Here is a 15,595-nt window from a genome sequence, read left to right as displayed (position 1 = left end):
ATCCAAGTCAGCTCTAAGTAACCTCAATAGCCTGGTGTGAGAGTCCAAAAACTTTTTACTTGTTTCAAACAAGCAGGTACAAAAAAAATATATATATATATAAAGTAATAAAAAACATCCAGACCACATTTACAGTATATGCATGTCTATAGTGAAGTGTATGCAATGCCAAAATTTTCCAAGAACAAATTCTACCAGGTGAACAGAATACTGAAGCACGGACCAGAATTTTAGAAAAGCCATGGATTAACTTTGTAAAGCACTTAGCAAACCCCAAGAATAGCTGAAGGGTCTTGAGGTTCTCTGGTTGAACCCAATCCAGAATAACCCGAACCATCGTTGAGTCCTTAATGGAATCTGGAAGAGATTCAGTCTGGTCTGTAGCTATATTTATAGATCTACACCTCTGCCAACATTTAGGGCTCATTCACACAGGAAGTGGCCTCATTCAGTCAATTAGGCGTGGCACACAGAATCATAAGATTTTGTAATTTTATCAGACAACCCAAAGCAAAATTGTCTTAAGTGCAGGATTATTCTACCAAGTCTCATTTGCCCATCGGTGGAACATCGCAGAATTATCCTCAGCTAGCGACATCTCCTGACGTAATGCTCTAATCTTACTCTCTGCCAATGCCACGTGATTAGGATCGTCATACAACAAACCAAAAGCAGAATAGAAATTAGTAACCGAAGACAGAGCATTTGAGGAGCGAGAAAACGCCCACACTGGCGACGGGAAAGTATAATTCCAACCCTTTGGGACTCACCTCCCGAAAACAAGGGTCTAAGTTTAAAATATAGTTTACAGGTCTCATAGAATGAAACAAAATCATGTTGTTTACCAGAAAATCGGTCATGTCCATCAATCTTGGGTTCAACTACGGATTCAGTATGAGAAGTAGTCTAAACAGATTGCTTTGTCGTTCTACACTGTTAGATTTCTGTAACTTCAAGGGTGGGAAACTGAAGCTGATCCACAAGCAACTGCACACGATCCATACCAACATGCGATTTCAGAGAAACATTAGGCCTGTATCACACGCACGTGTTTGCACAACGCTTTGCACACAAAAATAGCACATATTGAAATATTGAACTAAATACCCTAATCGCCCATCTCAATGAAGGGGAGCATGCTTACTGCTTTCGTGTTTTTTTCGCAGGCACAATTGTGTACAATTTGCACATGCAAAAAAAGTTAAATAGCACATGTGCGCACAAATATGCAACGCCCTTTGTGCATATATGTGGTGCAATTGCACACATAAATGCGCTTCCGGATGTTACACTGGCCTTGGTAATATTTTTTTAAAGCCATTCTGACCTGGAAGTACTGGAAATGTCCTGAGGCCGAATGCACACGAATGGGGCAGATTCTGGCTGTGAGATCTCGCATTTGGAATCAAACCCAGTGCCCCAGCAGTGACCCCCATGTACCTGTCCGCTGTCCGTGTGCAGGCGGCCTCTGTACTGCGGATGTGCCAGCCGTTGTGCCGGCGCACATGCACAGTACAGTGTGTAACGCGCTGTCGCTAGGTGATGATGCGGATCCCGTAGCCAGTGTGCACTGCTCACTGTGAACGAGCCGCGGGACGGACGGCTTTCATTGACATCAATGGAAGCCGTCTGTGTGAGGCTGGCACCAAAATAGAACATGCTACGATACCCCCCCACCCCCTTCCCCGTAAGTAGAAAATCGCAGTTGAATTCCGCTCGTGGGCAGGAAAGAGCGATTTCACATAGCATGTCTATGGGCAGCATATGAGGCCCAAATAATACCACCACACCACGACCACATATTACCACCACATGGTCATACTCTTACTAAAAAAAAACACTACACAATAGACCAATATCACCCCATATGGTGGCCATATTGTAGTAGACACAATCTCTACACAGGCACTCTGCAGACTGTATAAATTATTACAGTACTGTTTTTTCCAGTGATAACAAGTGATGTCCTCTATGACTGGAGGCGTTCGCCTTTTCCATCTTCTCAATTCGTCCCAGACCACCACAACAACTTCTTCCAGCCACAACATGTCTCTAAAAGGTTTGTAACACAAACATCCTTGGCTCCTCACTTTTCCAGCACCCTCCTTACCCTTTACCACACAAACTCCCCATCCTGCTGCTACCACCAATCATGTGTCATGTGTCTGTTGCTGCCCTACCTGCCCTTGTTACTGTACCTGCTGTGTGGGACAATACCCTAAATATTGTACTTAACATATAATGTTGATATGACTAAAGCTATACCATAACCCTCCAAAACATAGTGCCACACAAACAGTACTCCTAAAATTAATAGATCTCTTAGTTCTCCAAAATAGTAATACTACCCACTATTGTACCCCCTAGAAGTAATAATGCCCCCTGTGTGCATCCTAAAAAGTAATAGTGCCCTCTAGACAGTGATAATGCCTCTTAAAAGTGCTAATGTTCCATGTGTGCCCCCTTAAAAATTAATACTGACCTGTGTGTCCCTTTTAAGGCAATAATGCTCCTGGGTCACCCCACTCAGAAATGATGTCCACTTAGTTTCACCTTTCGATGGTACCCACTTAATGCTACCAGTTGTTATGGTGCCTCTTTAATGCCCCCAGTTAGTGCCTTTATTCAGTAATATTGCCCCATAGTGCCCATATTAATAGTGCCTCATTTCCACTCAATAGTGCCCCTTAGTGGCCTTAGAGGGGTTGTCCCGCTGCGAAATCAAAAAAATTTTTTTTCTACATACCCCCACATTGTGCCCCGTTAAAAACAATCCCTTTGTTATTTTAAAAAAAAAAATCGCTTACCTGCATCTCCGTTCGGGCAGTTTCTTCTCTTCTTCTTTTAAAGATGGCCGCCGGTCCTTTCCCAAGGATGCACCGCGGTTTTCTCCCATGGTGCACTGCGGGGCTTCTCCCATGGTGCACCGTGGATTATCTTCTCCTGTCTTGCGTTCCACTGCCGATTACAGCCACCTAATTGGCTGATCGGCACCAAGTGACGGAGGCGGAGCTACGATGACGATGCGCAGACCAGCTCTCCGGCGCGAGCACGCCGGAGCGGCCCCAGTCAACACAGCAGAAGACCGGACAGCGCAAGCGCGTCTAAAGAAGCCAGAAGATGCAGAAATTAGTCGGAGCCATGGAGACGGGGACGCCAGCAACGGAGTGGGTAAGTGTATAACTTCTGTATGGCTCATATTTAATGCACGATGTACATTACAAAGTGCATTAATATGGCCATACAGAAGTACTTAACCCCACTTGCTTTCGCGGGACAACCCCTTTAAGTAATAGTGTCTCATAGTGCCCTTATTATATAATAGTACCCCCTAGTGCCCTTAACTAATAGTGCACCATAGTGGCCTTATTAGACAGCAGCTCCCCCTCCTTACTTATTAACACTGTTTCATGATACCCTAATAGTTGATCGGCTGGGGTCCGTGGCTCGGGACCCCGACCGATCAGCTGATTGTGCGCCCGCTGACAGCCCCGCAATAACACAAGGGTCAGAGTGTAAGCAGCGGAGGTCTTTGCTCCGGCCTCTGTGTAGTGGCTGCTGCTTGTAACTGCAGGCACGGCTCTCGTTGATTTCAGAGATCAGCTATTGATGAGGATAGGTCATCCTTAGTAGTTTCCCTGGAAAACCCCTTTAAATGCCCACTTTTTTTGTCTTTCTGAAGGGCATACAGTATTCCAGGATCATCAAACTTGGTTGCTGAAGTGTGCTGTAAGCTTGCTGGGCTCATCGACAGACTTCTTTCTATTCTTATTCAAGTGGTGAATCTTGGATTCAAGCCTAAATTAATGTGTCACGCACTAACACTTATACTATCTTCACATTTAACGTAGAGCTTTATATTTTTAATGGTCGAAACCCAACATATTTTTATAAAAATGTATTTATTTTTTTATTTATCAGTTTCTCTTATTTTTGCAGAAGGTGCATGCAGAGGCTTCCAATTTTTTCCATTCATTAAAATGTGCACCAAAGCAAGAAAAGAAAATATTTGTCCCAGCAGCCATTATAAATATCAGAGTGACTCATGCTTGGCTAATTAGAATTAAGATACACCCCCTTCACTTTCTGGGAAATTGTATGGTAACTGTAGTTGGATTTTCTCCCAAGACAAGTTTAATATGGTTATTAACCTCACTGAGGACAGAAGGATTTGATATGTCCTCTTATCTGATGGGACTACGCATGTATTTCCATGTGCTGCCAATGGGACTCGTAGAGCAACACTTTCCACTACTGTATCAGTAAACCACCTCCTAAAAAGTCCACGCAGTGCACCATGTACCGAGCCTCTTAGTTCCAGCAAGCGTTCTTGGCATACTGTGCTCAGGTGGTTTCAGAAGCTAGAAATTCATGTCTATGACTGTATGACAACATGGCTATGTTGGGCTGTTTATAAGGATTTCCCCCAAATTGGTCGAATCTCTTCATAATTCATTATCATGATAACTGCCAGAGCTCTGTATGTACACATCAAGGTACCTTGCAACTTGGATTCGCAGCATTAGAATAGATCATTTAGAGGGTTTATCTGTTTGTTCATTCACATTAGTTTGCTGCATACCAGTTTACTAAAGGGTTCTCTTGGATTAGGGCCATATTATACTACCAAGGAAAAAGCTAACTACTATTTTGCCCAGGATGGGAAGCAATGCACCCATATGTAAGGATTGCATTGGTGACACTTTGTCCAGTGGGATGTCACATCCAATGCTTATAGAGCTGCACATGAATTGTTTATATGTGCCAGACTGAGTGCCACTTTAATTTGAACCTCTCATTTCCTCCAAGACTTCTTCAGAGCAGCACCAGTCCTCTGGAATGCACTACCCAAAACTATCGTGCAATCCCTGATTCACAAAACTTCAGGCGGGCTCTAAAAATGCATCCTCTGTACTCCGCCTGATAACATGCTCCCCGTCCTACTGACTGCAATCCCTGCTAGCCATCATAAACCGCCCCTGCAGTCCCCCCTGATTCAGCCACCACACGGCTTAATGTCTGACCATTGTCTATGTGTATATCACCCCTCACTCTCCACCTCGCCATACAGTGCACATCTCCAGCCCCTTTACCTTCTGTATCACTCCATTACTTGTAGTATGTAAGCTTGTTGGAGCAGGACCCTCACCCCTACTGTCTCCATCAACTGATTACTATATAACTGTGTATTTTTGTACTTTTGTCTTTCTGTATCCCCCTGTTTTTCTAAGCGCTGCGGAATATGTTGGCCGTATATAAATAAAGTTTATTAATTTATGTGATCTTAACCAGGGCCGTAGTGCAAAATCTCTTATTTTTTAGCTTATGAGCTCATTTTCCCTTAACAGTCTAAGGGCTTTGACAGACAAGCATGTAAGGTAATGCGCTCGCTCATGCACAATTTTTTTGCACAGTGAATGAGTGTATGTAAAATAATCCCCAAATCACCAACCCTTCTGAAGTAATCACTGATATAACATGTAATATTATATCGCTCAAGAAAGGCATCCAGGCCCCTCTTGTACTCTTTTGTGGAGTTCTCCATCACCGCATCCTCAGGCAGTGAGTTCCACAGTCTCACTGCTCTTACAGTAGAGAACCCGTTTCTATGTCGGTGTAGAAACTTTCTTTCCTCTAGATGTAGACGACGCCCCCTTGTTACATCACAGTCCTGGGTATAAATATATATAGTGGGAGAGATCTCATATTTATACATAGTTATTAGGTCGCCCCTCAACCGACTTTTTACTAAACTAAATAACCCCAATTTTGCTAACCTCTCTGGGTGTTGTAGTCTGCCCATTCCATTTAATAATTTAGTTGTCCATCTTTGTACCCGCTCAAGCTCTGATTTCTTTCTTGATTACTCAAGAAGGAGATGAGTGGCAGCAGATATGGCGCAAACAATTTAAAAGTCCATTTTATTCCTCCATGTTAAAAGCAGCAGCGACGTTTTGACTTTGCCAGTCTGGCAAAACGTATGCGGAATTTCTGTTGCGCATCAGTGCAAAATTGCATTGGAATTTCTGCATGCGGATCAAATCCGCATGGGCATACGTGGCAGACATTTGTGGCATAGCCATGGATTTCTGCCAACATTTTGAGAGACAGAATCAAGACAAAGAAAAAATCAGCAATGGATTCCACAGTGTGAAGATAGCTTAACCACCCATCTCATTGGCAGCAGCAGCATTTGTCCCCTTACCACCCATCTGAGATGCCCCAGGTGATGCTGGTGATGGGACAGCTCAATAGGATCCTCACTTACCTCCTCTGCAGACTGCTGTTGAACTACATAGTGAAGGACCTGTGCTGGTCATGTGACTATGACATCATCAGAGGTCCATCAGCCATTCTAGGTAACCGCACGATAATACAAGGCTGGTATTATTAATGTAGTTTCTACTTTGACTTGACAGCTGGCCCACTGACTGACCGGCCTGCCAAGAATTTGCCCAGCAGATTACCAGTCCAGGCCTGATCTTATCAGAGATAAACGCCTTATTTCCCACTTATCAGGAATGCTCCCTTCCTCTTCCCCTCTACCTCCTAAACGGTTCACTCACTCTGAATTCACTGCCTAATGTGTCTTGAGAGACCATATGAGATATACTGTCAGCTCACTGAAAAATCAGGTTACATGATGCCCATAGAAGTCTATAGAGAGGAGAAGGGAAAGGAGGAAGCAGCTGTGTGAGAGAGAGGCATAGAGTGGTAGGTAGAAGCAGACACTGCTGCAAGTTCTAGTAAGTGTTTAATCTCACTCCAGTGCTGGATTCATAGCTACACTGCTCAGTATGGCTGTATATTGTCCTTCATAATGCTGCTACTTCTGAGTGTGTGCTACAGAGAGTTAGGGCAGCAGGATCTCCTCTTGTCTGTACAGGATGTATGGGAGACATAATAGCAGCTAGTCTCCACTCACCTGGGATTGGAGATGGAGCCTACAGAGGGGGAAACTAGTGAAAAACTCCATATACTAGTTATATAATGCCCAAAAATATTTTTACACTTCATGTACACACATGATGGCTTATTTTGAAGTCATCTGAAATGGCAGGTATGCTTCAAGACTATCACAAAATATCCAACCATATTGATTATTTTCTTTTGGTCGCAATGTACCTAGCAACGTTTTTTCAAGGGGGGAGAGACTGAGGTTGCATTACATTAGTTTGTGATGCTACTGAAAATCACAAGTAAAGCCCTGTTTGAATGGAGCCCTAGCCTTACAATACGTCATGTACAAGCATTATCTGTTCTTGCATCATCATGGACTGGCGGACATCAGAATCTACCTCAATGAATTTTAACAATTCTTTATATGCCTGTCAAACAAAGAGATCGAATGCTAATAGAGATGAGCGAACGTACTCGGATAGGCACTACTCGTCCGAGTAATGTGCCTTATCCGAGTACCTCCCCGCTCGTGCTGAAAGGTTCGGGTGCCGGCACGGAGCGGGGAGCTGCAGGGGAGAGCGGGGAGGAACGGAGGGGAGATCTTTCTCTCCTTCTCTCCCGCCCGCTCTGCCCCGCTCCCCGCTGCGACTCACCTGTCAGCAGCGGCAGCTCCCGAACCTTTCAGCACGAGCGGGGAGGTACTCGGATAAGGCACATTACTCGGACGAGTAGTGCCTATCCGAGTACGTTCGCTCATCTCTAAATGCTAACCATTACCAACTAAGCCCTAAACAGGGTTCTATAAACAGTTAATAAATGACACTATGCTAATCAATGAATACTAGAAAAAAAACGGGCAATGGTTCCTGGGACTAAACTGTACAGTTAGGCCTCATGCCCACGGCCGTGACGGACTCCGCCAGCGGAATATCGCAGCGGAGTCTGTCACAGCGCCCCCCCGAAGACCCAATACTCACCTCTCCAGATTAGCCTGTGCATCCCGCCTGCCGAGCTCGCACGCATGTGCAGTGCTCACAGCGGAAGTATAGCGTGACGGACGGCTTCCATTCACTACAATGGAAGCCGGCCGCACGTTTTTCCGCGGAAATTAGAGCATGCCGCAGTTTCTTTCACACTGAGGAATTCCGCAGCGTGAACATTGAGCTATTAGGTTTAATAGAACCTAATAGCTGCGGCATAACGCTGCGGATTTCCGCCACGTGCAACGCGGCAGAAATCCGGCCGTGGGCATCAGCCCTAAATATACTGTATAAATGTGTTGTGAAAAATATAGAAGTTGAAAAATATTTAAAATGTTATTATTTAGGACTGTATAAATATCACATATGTAATAAGAACTGCAGACTAATAGCATTGTACAGCTTACCTCCATTGAAACATATGGTGTGTCCTGTACTTGTAGGGAAATCTGTTCTCCATCAATGGTCACTTTTCTTGAGTACAATGCACCTGCAGAAATAATTTGTTTATATATGAAGAACTTTTACATTTGTGAAACAGATTAAAATACTTTAAAAATAGACAAAAAAAGAACCCTTGGGGTAGAAAAAGTTGGGTTTCCTAAATTTGCTCCAGAGATATCTGCTGCAGGTCTTAAGGCCTCTATACACATTAGACAAGAGCCATCCAATCCTGACAGTTTCAGTGGGGCCGAACGACTGTTGAATGTGTATATGGAGGCCTCTCAACTTTCCCTGACAGGGTGGGGGAAAGAAGAATCAGAAACACTGAATTTCAATGCCAATCCTCTTGTCCCCCTAGGACTTAAACCACCGCCAGAACTGTCTAGCCCTCTCCCCATGTAAAATACATGAACGTGGTTGAACTGAATGTTGAATACTATGATACAGAGATATTTATAAAGTGTCCCCCAACTATCCATAGCAACTTGCCGCTCAGGATACTGGGAAAGATGAATACAATGTTCTAATCTCCCCTTCCTCCCTTACATCTGAAAGGCCTCTGATATGCATTGGGCCTCAGGAAGTCTTTTGGTCATGAGGGCAACACCTCTGTTATTTCCCAAAGACTGTCCGACTCCAAGGCAGATTAATGGGAAAATCTTTTAATAAGGGTTATTAGTCATGTGAAGGTCCTATCCCATAGGAATCGAACGGGCCAGCTGAATAAAATGCATCTACACGTGTTGCGGTACGAGCTCAGTATTACCCCTGAACGGCGTATCCACATACCTGGTTATAATTTACGTGTCATGCTTGATACCTATGAATAGATAATTATGACTACAAATATTATTCCCAATAGAAGGGACTCCCGTCAACATATGGGGAAAATGGGAAATAATGATTTTTCCACTAGGGATGCATAGCCCCACCCCAACTATCCAGAATTACATCAGAGGGGGTGGGGAAAGATGTGTTCTCAGGGATCCCTTATAATTCGGGCTCCACAGACCCCTGTTGTCGGACTTCAGAGGTATGCCTTGGCATAAGGCTGCTTCCATTGCTTAAGTGACTTTGCATGGACCAGGAATTGAACTGATATCCAGCCCGATATCTTTCTTTCACTTTTCTCCTTGTTTTATTTTAAAATACTGTCTTGTTGTGCATATCCTTATACTCCTGTGTAACAACCTTTTTGTATATCCTTTGTATATATATATATATATATATATATATATATATAGTGTATATAATTGCACTGCTAGTCTTTTTCTAGAATAAATCTGCAATTTATTAGTTAAGCCTTGTCCGTTTTAAAACAAACTATAAACTCCAAAGATTGTATTCATATAATTCATAGTCTGGGTCCCAGCTTCCCTGAACAGCTGGTGGTGGCAGTGGTAGTGATCAATTGAGGCTCTGCAGTGACAAACTGGTAGCGGCGAGGCGCTCAGAACAGTTGATCTGTGACAAATCGTCGACAGAGGCAGGATCTGACGGGATCCACCCTCTCTCTCCGTGACCAATACGCTTAAAAACACTTCCATTCTTGTGTTATTTTCAGAATATTCTTCTGTAATCAGTAAACAGGCTATAAATATTGGTGCAGATTGTGATGATGTCATCAAAAGTTGGTCTCTGATCCAACCAAGCTGTTCGGTTTGTCTCAAGCTAATATTACTGAGTAAAGTAATGTCAGGGTAGACTGGAAAGGTTATTATCCGAGAAGTCACACTCTGTAGCTGTCCGCAAGAAATTTCTGAGTAAATATAAGGAAGCATTGATTTATAGGGAGGGCAATGGACCATGGTTTAAATGGATAAACTCCAAGGAGAAGCCTTCACAGGATGATGATTAACCCAATTGTCCTGAAAGTTTAAAAACATCCATATACACTACAACAAAGGAATGGGGTAAACCTAGATTTGTTCTAGAATCAATTGGCATAAAACTGAAACATGCCATTCTGTAGAGAAACACAGATAGTGTTTAGAGATGAGCGAGCATACTCGCTAAGGGCAATTACTCGATCGAGCATTGTCCTTAGCGAGTATCTCCCTGCTCGGAAGAAAAGGTTCGGCTGGCGGCGCGGGTGAGAGGTGAGTTGCGGCAGTGAGCGGGGGGGGAGAGAGGGAGAGAGAGATCTCCCCTCCGTTCCTCCCAGCTCTCCCCAGCCGCTCCCCGCCCCCCGCCGGCACCCAAATCTTTTCTTCCGAGTGGGCAGGTACTCGCTAAGGGCAATGCTCGATCGAGTAATTGCCCTTAGCGAGTGTGCTCACTCATCTCTAATAGTGTTGTAAAGGACAGATTTGGTTTCAGATAAAAGTGATTGTACAAGTCTATCCTCTGCTAATGCTCACAAGAGACAACCAGCAATCCACGGGTTATGATGCAAAATGTTGTTTATTTACTAAGCACATGCTGGGTAATTGATCCCTTTCTTCACTCTCTGTTCAAACTCACCGGTGTTTGCTTCATAGTCTCCAATAAATCTCTTTGTGAGAAATCTTACGACCAGAGCTAGGGCAAAGAAAATAAGAAATTCCTCAGTTAGTACATGTTTTTGTAGTTTTACAGATAGCATATTTATGAAGTCTTAAATTACTGTTCCACTGCATTTTACACTTTGTGAATCGTTGCTCCCATGAGCACGGCCAACTTACATACTCCAATTATTTTAGAGGGTTGTCTGGGTGAGTTGAAGACAGGTCAACTTTTTTAGCCATTTTAAACTTTTTGCTCATGTTAACTGTTTGATCAAGTGACATCACTTAATTAGTGGAGATCATGTGAACTGGCGTGACATAGAATTTTGTAAAGACAGTCATCCTATTGCAAGTACAGTAAACCCTTGAGTAGCATTGCTCTTAAGTAACACTGTTTTCAACTAAAGTTGATGTGTCAGGGCAGCGGTGGTCCCTCAAATAAAGTTGCATTCCTCAGATAATGGCGCCGACCGCTGCATGACCCCGTGCGCCGCTCAGTGAGCCGGCGCGCAGCTGATGCCGGTCACTTCCTCCTTCTCCAGCATCAGCGCGCGCCTACTCCTCCCCTCTCCACAGTGCACAGTGCCGGCTGAACGCTGCTGTGTCTGCCTGCCTCCTGACACAGTACAGCAGCTGAATCCCCAAAGTGCCGGCTGAACACTGCCTGCCTCCTGAATCCCCACTGTACTGCAACATGTAAGTACTGTACAGAAGAGTACAGTACAGTAAAGAAACGTTTGCAAATAAATACCGCAGTCCTATGTGAAAGCACATATAACACAGTGATACGTAATGCTATAATGATGTCCCTGCAGTCCTATGTCAAAGCGCTGTATGCTAAATGTCCAAAAACCTGTTAAATGTTAATTTATTCTTTACAGTTGTGTTTTATATTCATTCAGTATTGTTATTGTTTTTGGTATTAAAGACCAGAGTTATTCTCTATTAAATGGTTTTTGGTGTGTTTTTTGGAACATCTAGAACCAATTAATTGGATTTACATGAATTCCTATGTAAATAATGTCCTCAGCTAACATTGATTTCTACTAAAGTCCATTGCTTCCGGACCGATTAATGACGTTAGTTAAGGTTCTACTGTATAGGAATCTTATTTGTTATTCTTTAGTCAAGGTCATATTACAAGTGGCAAGTCATGGATTTTATGAATGTTTTCAGGTGATCACGTTTAATTCAGCCTTATCACTCTGTTATGCCTAATTATTTTTCCATGCATCGGAGAAGAACACAATGAGAAACACTCAAGTGATGTTTCCAAGCTCTTCTGAAGTGTTTTATTATCTGCATAGTTTATGTAGACAGATACAAAGCAGTGCTAATAATCGTCCAACTATCATAAGTAACAGAAGGGCAGCATTTTTCTCCAGCATTTTGTACCAAATCCCAAACAAGGTCTTCTATGACGATTGCAAATATTAGTTCATTTCACATGCCCCTACAAACTTGTTCCAGCAGTCTGTTCTCCTTTTGACCATTTTCATGAATCTTTCAATCGAACTATATTAACCCTTGGGGATAATATCCAGAAGTCAAGTGAATTTTTATTAACCGCGGGGAATAATATGAAGAAACAACTGCTAGATTACTCTTACACTAAGTGCAATTATAGAAATGTGGCCTGTTTGACATTCTTGTGAAGTTAAACTCAAAACCTAAGCTGCAGTTTCCTATTGGCTTGTACTCTCACTATTGGGTTATGTACAAAAGATAAATCATACCCTTCCTAGTCCTGTACCACGAATGATCTTATTAGATGTAGCTGTATACAGTTAGGCTGCTTATCCTGCCATGCTCTAAAAAGGTCAACACTGAATGCAAAAAAACTAAAAATCCATACAAAATGGAAACCATGCATGTGTGGTATATTATTAAAATCATGTAACTGGTATTATTCTAAGGCTGCCTGTCCACGGGCGTTGCGAAGTCCCACGGCGAATCTCCGCTGCGGGAGCCGCAGACAGCTTTCCGCAGGTCAGCCTAATCTGATAGATAGGCTGACCGCGGAGAATCGGGGCAATTCGCAACATGCTGCGAATTGCCGGCCGCGAGCGGAGAATCGCACCAATCTCTGCTTGTGGATACGGGACTGGCGCTTTCCATAGCAAGGCTATGGAAAGCCTCAGACGGCGTGATTCGCTGGTGATTTACCACCGGCGAAATCGCGTCCGTGGACAGGGGCCCTAAGGCGAAATGCATACGACCGGGTCGGATTGCGCATACAGGATCCTGCAGCTGAATCCCACCCGGTGCCCAGACAGTGACCCTTGCATATCTGTCTGGATTCCTTCTTATCTGTATGCGGATGTGCCGGCCTGCATGCCAGCACGCATGTGCAGTACAGCTAATGCCACGCCATCGCTAAGTGATGACGCGGATCCCGTGACCTTTCCACAATGATGATTGCGGAAGGGCCAAGGGTCGGACGGCTTCTAGTGACTTTAATGGATGCTGCCGAGTCTGCACAGAATTGCAGCATGCTCTGATTTCTCCTCCGTGAGCCGAAAATTGCGATCAATTTCCGCTTGTGTAGATGAAATTGCATTTTGCCATAGCATGCTATGGGCGGTACTTGCTGTGAAGTCCGGAGACGGATGCCCGCTCCGGATTCCGCAATGCAAATCCGCCCTTGTGCATTCGGCCTTATCTATAGGTCTAATGATATATTGTATCCTTATGTGAGTTATACCATGTAATTGACTTCACCAGTAGTGTATTTGAAGTTTCTGCCAACGTGCCAAATCTGTAACAAGACCTCCAAGCTACATGCAATCTATATGACTGATATCCTATTAGGAGGTAGAGAACTGTTGGGCCATCTAAGGCAGTGTTCCCCAACTCCAGTCCTCAGGGCGCCAACAGGTCATGTTTTCAGGATTTCCTCAGTGTTGCACAGGTGATGTAATTATTGTCGGTGCTTCAGACATTGCCACAGGTGTTCTTACTATAGGATATTCTGAAAACATGACCTGTTGGTGGTCCCTGAGGACTGGAGTTGGGGACCCCTGATCTAAAACACTAGTTCCCTCTGCACCCCATATAGTTATGCCCTGAAAAAGCACACAGTAAGGTCTTACAGTTAGGTCACAGAACATGGGTAATGCATGCAAGGACTACCCAGTTAAGGGGTAATAAAATACTGAGATGGTAGCTGTCATCAGTGTCATCACTTTGCAATAAATGCTCCAGTGCAAGCATGCCATTTAAATGGGTTATCTAGGGACATTGTTTTGTTCGAAAACTTCTTCAACCTGCAGTAGTAAAAATGAGAGAATTCATAGTCACCCTTCCATGTTCCCCTGCCACTGCCGTCTCACCAGCTCTCCAGTCTAAGCTGAACTTCACTTCTTGGAGAGAAGTGATAACAGCTCAACACTGGGTCACATGAGCACCGCAGATATTCACTGGCGGAAGGGAGATGGTGATTGGCTGCATTGGTCACATGGCCCTTTTGTTGGGAACATCACCATCATCTCCCTGCACTGGGACATGAAGACCAGAGAGTCAGTAGCAGCAGGGGAGCCTGGAAGGGCGAGTATGAATTCTCTTATTTCACTATTGTAGGCTGAAGAAGTTTTTGAACTGCAACTATGTTTTTGGATAACCCTCTTAAGATTTTAAGTACAACTGACTCCTGAGGAAACTGACAGTTGAAATGTCCTATCTGCGTTATTAATTTGACCTTGAATAGCCTCAGCAGCCCGGTGGCTCAGTGGTTAGCACTGTTGCCAAATCTGACCAAGGGCAACATTTGCATGGAGATTTGTGTAGATTTCTTGCAACGTTAAAAAACATAGGCAAATATAGATTGTATGTCCCCATGGGGACAGGGCTCATTGTAAGGGATGACAATCTGTGTACACCACTACTGAATATGTATGCACCATGTAAACGAGTAAAATAATAATAGCAGGCGCAACAGAGAAAGAGAGGTACAGCTTTCTAATAGATTTATGTTAGGCTGCTTCTACACTCCGTCCACAAGTAGCATTACACAAGAAGGGGTATTCACACCAACTTCTTGACGATGATGTAACAAATTTGAAAATACAGATTTCTTGATCACATTTTTAATGCATACCAATTAACCCCTTAAAGACATGGCCTATTTTGGCCTGCAGGGCACAGCCTCATTTTTCAAGTCTGACATCTTTATGCGGTAATAATTTTTGAATGCTTTTACAGATCCACATCATTCTGAGACTGTTTTTCGGACATACTGTACTTGAGTCATCATTTTCTATCAATATATTTTGTCTTTATTAACGAAAAGATCAAAACTTTACTGAAAACTTGGAAAAATTCCCAATTTTCAAGCTTTGAATTTTTCAGTTTGTAAGACAGTTATATCCCATGAAATAGTTAATAATTAATACTTACCTTAGGCCTACTTTATATTGGCATCATTCTTAGGGTGAATGCAGACGGCCAGGTCAGATCCGCAACCCTTGCCCCTGCAGTGACCCGCGGCTCACCTCCTTCAGTGTCTTCTCTCTGCTCTGCGATGTGCCGGCTGGCGCACAGCCGCACGTGCACAGAGAAGAGCCGGCGTGTCAGCGGTGACTTTTCCTATGGCAGAATGCACAGGCGGAAAATCTAGCCGCGGAATTACCGCCCTTGTGCATTCACCCTATAGTGTTCTTTTACTTTTTAGGACTTAATAAAGTTTTGCATTAATTTTTCACATTTTCTAAAAAATCTCAAAAACTGATTTTTTTAAAGGATTAATTCAGTTCTAAAATGGCTTTTACGGGCCTATATATCAGAAAA

At 43.6% G+C, this 15,595-nt stretch overlaps 1 protein-coding gene across 2 annotated transcripts in view; it reads right to left on the bottom strand.

Moving 5' to 3' along the window:
• The window catches only part of LOC136580791 (ras-like protein family member 11A-like), an 84,406-nt gene that overhangs the window by 30,127 nt on the left and 38,684 nt on the right, over positions 1 to 15,595 (bottom strand). For both annotated transcript variants that reach the window (XM_066581647.1, XM_066581646.1), the window contains exons 2-3: positions 10,788 to 10,844; positions 8,288 to 8,370 (exon numbers count right to left, since the gene is read on the bottom strand). In XM_066581647.1, the coding sequence (XP_066437744.1) occupies positions 8,288 to 8,370; positions 10,788 to 10,844 (140 nt within the window). The remainder of the gene's footprint in view (positions 1 to 8,287; positions 8,371 to 10,787; positions 10,845 to 15,595) is intronic.

The sequence above is a fragment of the Eleutherodactylus coqui genome, chromosome 10 (assembly GCF_035609145.1).
Source record: "Eleutherodactylus coqui strain aEleCoq1 chromosome 10, aEleCoq1.hap1, whole genome shotgun sequence".
Taxonomy (NCBI): Eukaryota; Metazoa; Chordata; class Amphibia; order Anura; family Eleutherodactylidae; genus Eleutherodactylus; species Eleutherodactylus coqui.
The sequence above is the reverse complement of the archived record's forward strand: the minus strand, read 5'-3'. Positions and strand labels throughout refer to the sequence as shown.